The sequence below is a fragment of the Rhinoraja longicauda genome, chromosome 42 (genome assembly GCF_053455715.1).
Source record: "Rhinoraja longicauda isolate Sanriku21f chromosome 42, sRhiLon1.1, whole genome shotgun sequence".
Lineage (NCBI taxonomy): Eukaryota > Metazoa > Chordata > Chondrichthyes > Rajiformes > Arhynchobatidae > Rhinoraja > Rhinoraja longicauda.
Genome location: NC_135994.1, coordinates 2,424,075 through 2,430,074, shown reverse-complemented (window position 1 = coordinate 2,430,074; position 6,000 = coordinate 2,424,075). Strand labels below are relative to the sequence as shown.

Here is a 6,000-nt window from a genome sequence, read left to right as displayed (position 1 = left end):
AAATGATATGCACCAAATTGGTAGGAAGGAACTGCAGATGCTTGTTTACATCAAAGATAGACAAAATGCTGGAGTAACTCAGCAGGACAGGCAGCATCTTTGGGTAGAAGGAGTGGGTGACGTTTCAGGTCAAGAGTACGATCTCGACCCGAAACGTCACCCATTCCTTCTATCCAGAGAGGCTGCTTGTCCCACTGCGTTACTCTAACATTTTGTGTATGCACCAAATCGGACTCTACTCTAGCTGACACCGACCGAACCAGTGATATTTTTGTCGAAGATCATCATAACATCCTTGCTTTTGTACTCTACGCTTCCATGTACAAAGTAAAGGATACTTTTAAAAACATTTATCAACTAAAACTATTTAATGAATGAACCCCACAAGACACACATTGTGCCTCTCACAATTGCATCATTTAGTTCATTGTGAGCTGAATCAAGGTAGCTTGGCTCAGCTTCTGTCAAGTACACAAGTCCCAAATCTGCAACAGCCAGATCTGGGAAAGGAGGCTCTAACCTTAGATTCCAATGAGAATTCCTAGCAATGAACAAGGTAATCTCGTCTTTTATTTATCTCATTGTTTTAATTGATTGAAAGATTGTTTTAATGTTCAATTCTTTTTAAAAAATGAAAGCAATTAGGTTAAATGTCCTCAAATAAGAGACATTTGAAGATTCTTATAAAAAGCTTTAACAGGAGGGGAGGTTGTGTCCCAACTGTGGCTCCTTTCAAAGGCCACAGTGTTCTCAGGAAGGGCCTCAAAAAGATACGCTGCCTGAGGCTGATACTGCCGAGGCCCCTCTATCTCCCAGCTTGTGGGGTCCTCCACATCCGGCAAGGGGAAGGCTACAAGTAAAAATCCAGTTTAATTCAGTTTGTTGATTTGTCCAAATTGTATCCCTTCTCTCCATTAAATTTCATTCAACATGACCCCGTTTCAAGATTAACAGTGAAAGTCACCTCAAGTTCCCTCTCCCCAGCTCAGAGACTGGTGTCGAATATCGAGGAGGAAAGAACCACAGTTGTTTAACAATAGTTTAGAATACAGTTTCTTTATTCATCAACTAAATTTTAAATACATGACAAATGTCAAAAAGAGACTGGCACTAAGAGGGAGCAGCCATTCTGCTGCCTGAAATGCAGCTATAATGTACCAGCATGCCATCAATTGGAGGATTCAAATTCTAACATGCAAATTGCAATCAGTTTTATTTTAATTATTCCCACTGAGCACCAACTTATCTTTCAATTATTGGTCAGGTCCTGGGCTAACAACATTACATTGCTGAAATACCAGAAACAAAATATTCCCATTGAATCTGTGACATGATCACTTGCCTCAACATCAAATGGAGGGGTTAATCACAATAATCACACTTCAGCGAGCTGATTCACAATAGCTTCCACCCAGGGCACTAAAAGTGAACATGGATGAAATTTTCAGCAAAATAAATGATACTTGATTCTTTGGAGAATGAAAGGGATATGGGGTTTGGCACCAAGGCTTAAGGAGTAATCTAAGTGGTTTATCTATGAACCTGGAAGGCTGTCTAGCCTCTCATCATATTTTTGTAATGATCTGAACAACAGAAAAAGTATACAAAGCAAAGGCTGGGAGCATTTGATACAAACTGAATTTGAAAACTTAAAAACTGTCAATATTCAAAAATCAGCATTACTAGTCTGAAGAAACAAAAAAAAAAAAGACACCAACTCAATTTGAAAGATACTAACAGTTCTTGATTTAAAGAAAAGCTCTCGTTGATCTGTGCACTTCATTTTACAACCTCAATTATAGAATCAGCATTATAGACATACAATGGGTGCAGTCCTAATCGCCATTCATGACTAAAATGAAGCAGATCAAAGCAATCAAGATAGAATTTTTGTGTTACTTCACCTGTTGAGGAGAGTTTTTTTTTTTTTTAAAGCAGAACGAAAATTCTACAGATGAAATATGATTAGTGTATGCTCCAAGTCCATCAATTCACAAGGTTGCTTACAGATTTTTCCAATTTGTTCTTTTTGGGGTAATAGAGTTTGGAATTTAAACTTCTGTTGAGATGATGTCACCTGTGATCAGATTCCCCTCTCACCTGGGACTTAGTGGATCAATGGCATGTTGAGACCTGCAGCAGATTATTCTCCAAAGGTTGTGTGATAAACATTTAGCAGCACCACACACTCCTGCTACCTTGACAGTACACTTTAGAAGGAAATTGTGGATCACTTCAGATGCACAGTGGCAAAAGTGGATTTACTCTAGTCAGAGCCAAGTGAATGTCTATTCCTATACAGAAACACCATGCAGCCAATACAAGTTAATTCAACAGCACAGATACAGCTAAAACTTTCTATCATTCTTGTGTTCACACATTTTCAATAGCAGTGGAAAGTATGTTTGGCTTCACATCTACACCACACTTGCAGGATAATAGTTTGAAGTCATGGCTGGAACTGTCCCCGAAAGGTAGAAGTTCCCTCATTGTGCCACACTCTGCTTCATGGCTCAGAATTCAGCTTTAACTACAACATCATTGTGAATATAAATCAGTTTACATCTGTCTATAGTCAAGAGTGGATCCTGATGTGAAGAGGAAGCAATGCTGATCTGGCATCCTGTGGCAAGTTGTCTCCAGCACATAAAATACACAGTTGAGAATGTCCATTAAACGGTTCTATCCAAATACATGGCCATTATCAGAAATTAAGATTAAACAATCACGTGCCCTACTACAATTGATCAGCAATCTCTAGTAGACCCAGTGGCAGCAAAGTTTGAAGTTCTTTGGTCCTTTGTGTTTTATTTTCTGTGTAGTCTCGAAAAACTAAGTGGTTGTGACATACTAAAGATCCAAGGCACTTTCATTCTGAACAGTGAGGTGCATAGTGATTTCATGGGGATGGGAAAAAAACAGGCATGGGGAGTAAAGCTAACTGATTTTGCCATGACAGATTAAGCAACAACGTTTAAAGAACATATCTTGGGTACAGCTAAGTGCTGCTCCCTCTTCCAGAAGAGATTAACAACAGAGACACTATCAATTTAAAAAAATGAACATTTGGAAAAGTTAATCTAGAAATGAAAAAAATAGGTCATTAGACAAATCAAAGGTGGCAAAAACAAAGTGAATGTAAACTTATTTTGGGGCTGAATCACATCTAGCTGGATGGTGTTGTTATTGCTGGATGTCAGAATTTTTCAGGAGGTCACAGGAGCTTCATTTCCATCTGATCTTGGCCTACGTTGAGGAAGGGCATTGGCAGGAGCAAAAAGTAAAGAGGGCTGCCTGGAGGCAGAAGCTGTAGCTGTGCCATTGGGAGCAGTAGAATTCACTTGGGTCTTCTCGGTGGTAATGCTCTGAGGTGTGGGATGAGGGTTGTATTGAGTTTTGGAGTAATTCCTGGGTCCATTGCGGTAGCGATTCCTATCATCATTTCTTCCAAAATGGCTCTGGCCACTTATCCCATTCTCTCGAGATCGGTAACCCGATCTCCTGTTACCTTGGGGCACCTATTTAAGGGAAAAAAACACCTCAATTAATAGATACACTTCATATTTTATCCTTTCTAATAGCCTCACTGGAATCTCCTTTGTTTGTTTTTACTGTCACATTCAATTCCGCCCAGATACATCCTTGGATAGTAGTGTCTAGCCAAATGTGAAATGCACTTTCAGCAAGTCTGGGCCCAAGATTGCATTGGGATGGGAAGCAGTGGACAACAGGATTTTTGGATTCAGTATAGTAAAAAGATATAACCTTGCCCCACTCGGGATTTCACTTATATCAGGTGAACTCCACGTGGTTATTCCTTATCCATGTAAAACTTCAAGATACACTTCCAACCCTGGAATGAAATCCACTAACCTGCTGCTCTTCAACTAGCTGCCTATGCTGTAAACCCAAAGATATCAATAACGTGCATTTATGAAGTCTTCAATGTGTATAAATGGTATACTCAGAAATTAATGGTTGTGTAAAATAAAGTGCTTTTAAATTTCAATCCAACAAACTTTTTGGGCCTGTTTTGCTTTTAGTCCAGAGCCACGATTTTGTTAGTGAGGTTGGTCTAATGTATCTGAATATTCTCCCAGCTAATTATTGGTGATCATAAATAATCTACATGTTTAGATGAATTTGTGGTGAACATGAACAATACATTGATATTACCCAAGTCTGTGTTTTGTAGGTCTTGGTAGTTTTAAACAGAATCCTTTTTACATTCCTTGGTTTTGTACTTACAGATAATGCGCTCAAAACAATATTGTTCACAATGGCAGGAATTCAACATCTCCCTTAAGTTTTAAAGACGTCTTCATTGTCCTAAACCGTACCAAGATTAATGCCATTATGTATTTTCCTCACATTCTTTGAATTTACCACTAGGAGACCAATGAAGGTGGTTGAAATTTGCTTTGCCTTTTCAGAAAGCAAATCACTTCAGCTCGATGCTCTCTTAGACACAAATTTGAAATGACTAAATCAAGAGCTGACAAGCACACACCGATTCACCTGTCGACACACAAGTGATTTGTATTAACAAAAATGTTTTTTGATGGTGGAATTGGTTCGACGGGATGGGAAGGTGGTAAAAAGGACATTGGAAGACGACACTAGCAGCACATACCGATCGGTTTAATTGGGAAGTTCGGTTTCCAGTGTTTGTTGTGGCAGTGGAAACATCTGAAGACTGGCTCTTCTTTCCTGGCCTAGTAAAGGAAGGGTCTGTCACACAGTCAGGAGTCGTTGGTGCAGATGCATCACTCCGGGTTGTCACAGACATGGATGACACAGAGCCACACCTTGATCTGGCAGAGTAATTGTTCTTGGGATGAGACACTAGAAAACACAACACACGTTGGAAAATCAGAACAATTAATAATTTAATAAACAGTCTTGAGATAAAGTAACCATTGGACATGCAAACAAGAGGTCCACATTAACCAGCTGTCCACAACATGCCACCCCTTAAATGCCCAATTATTGTTGCCTGCCCAAACATCTCTCTCTTTTCTCTTTGATCCTAAATACCCTAAAATCTACAACTCGTCTCCCCCCCCACTCAATCCTCAAAATACTTTGCGTACCCTTATAAGTAGCTGTGCTAGAGGGGAGATGAGGGAAAAAAAGTTTTTGCCCAGAGCACGGTTGGTTCTGAAGCGCACTGCACAAAAAGGTTTAGAGGGATATGGGCCAACCACAGGCAGGTGGGACTAGTGGAGATGGGGCACGTTGGTCGGCACGGGAAAGTTGGACTGAAGGGCCTGTTTCCACGCCGTATAACTCTGATTAAAGCAGCAGAAACCATTTAGAGTCTTTGGATGTGTACTCGAAAACAAATCAGTCACACAATACTAATAACCCCACCTCTTCCTTCAGGTAAAAGGTGGAAATTCCCTCGCCTAAATCAGTTTTAAAAACAGTCTTAAGGAAATGTTACTATCAAAGTTTCCATCTGACTAGCCCCCAAGTCACCAAATGTTCACTGCAAGCATCTACTGCAAGCACTCTGATGAAAGGCCAGTGATCTCAAGTGCTAATTGCTTTGCTCTCTGTGCATAATGCCTGACCTGCTGGGGATTCCAGCATTAGTCCAATCCTCACTGCAGATTTTCAGCACCTGCAGTATTTAATTTTAATTTTATTATGCCACCAGCATAATCAAGAACAAGTCTCATCCTGGTAACTCCCTCTTCTTCCCTTCTCCACTTTACTAAACGTTATTCCCTTAATCCTGTATCTGTACACTGTGGACGGCTTGACTGAAATCATGTATAGTCTTTTCACAGAATGTATAGCACACAATAAAAAAGCTTTACACTGTACTTCGGTACACATGACAATAAACTAGACTACTTATGAAAGTACCATTTTTATGCAAAGATTACCCCAATCTGACAAAAAAAGAGCATTATTCTGCTTTTGGATTCAAAAAATGTAATTGGTCTTTGACTGGTCTTTTGTATCTTTTGTATAGCTGTGAAATTATATCCA

At 39.7% G+C, this 6,000-nt stretch overlaps 1 protein-coding gene across 4 annotated transcripts in view; it reads right to left on the bottom strand.

Moving 5' to 3' along the window:
• Positions 1-1,055: 1,055 nt before the first annotated feature.
• The window catches only part of LOC144612037 (spermatogenesis-associated serine-rich protein 2-like), a 79,101-nt gene continuing 74,156 nt past the window's right edge, over positions 1,056-6,000 (bottom strand). For all 4 annotated transcript variants that reach the window (XM_078431512.1, XM_078431510.1, XM_078431513.1 and 1 more), the window contains 2 exons: positions 4,634-4,845; positions 1,056-3,518 (listed from right to left, as the gene is read on the bottom strand). In XM_078431512.1, coding sequence (XP_078287638.1) covers positions 3,207-3,518; positions 4,634-4,845 — 524 coding nt within the window. In that variant the 3' untranslated portion in view covers positions 1,056-3,206. The remainder of the gene's footprint in view (positions 3,519-4,633; positions 4,846-6,000) is intronic.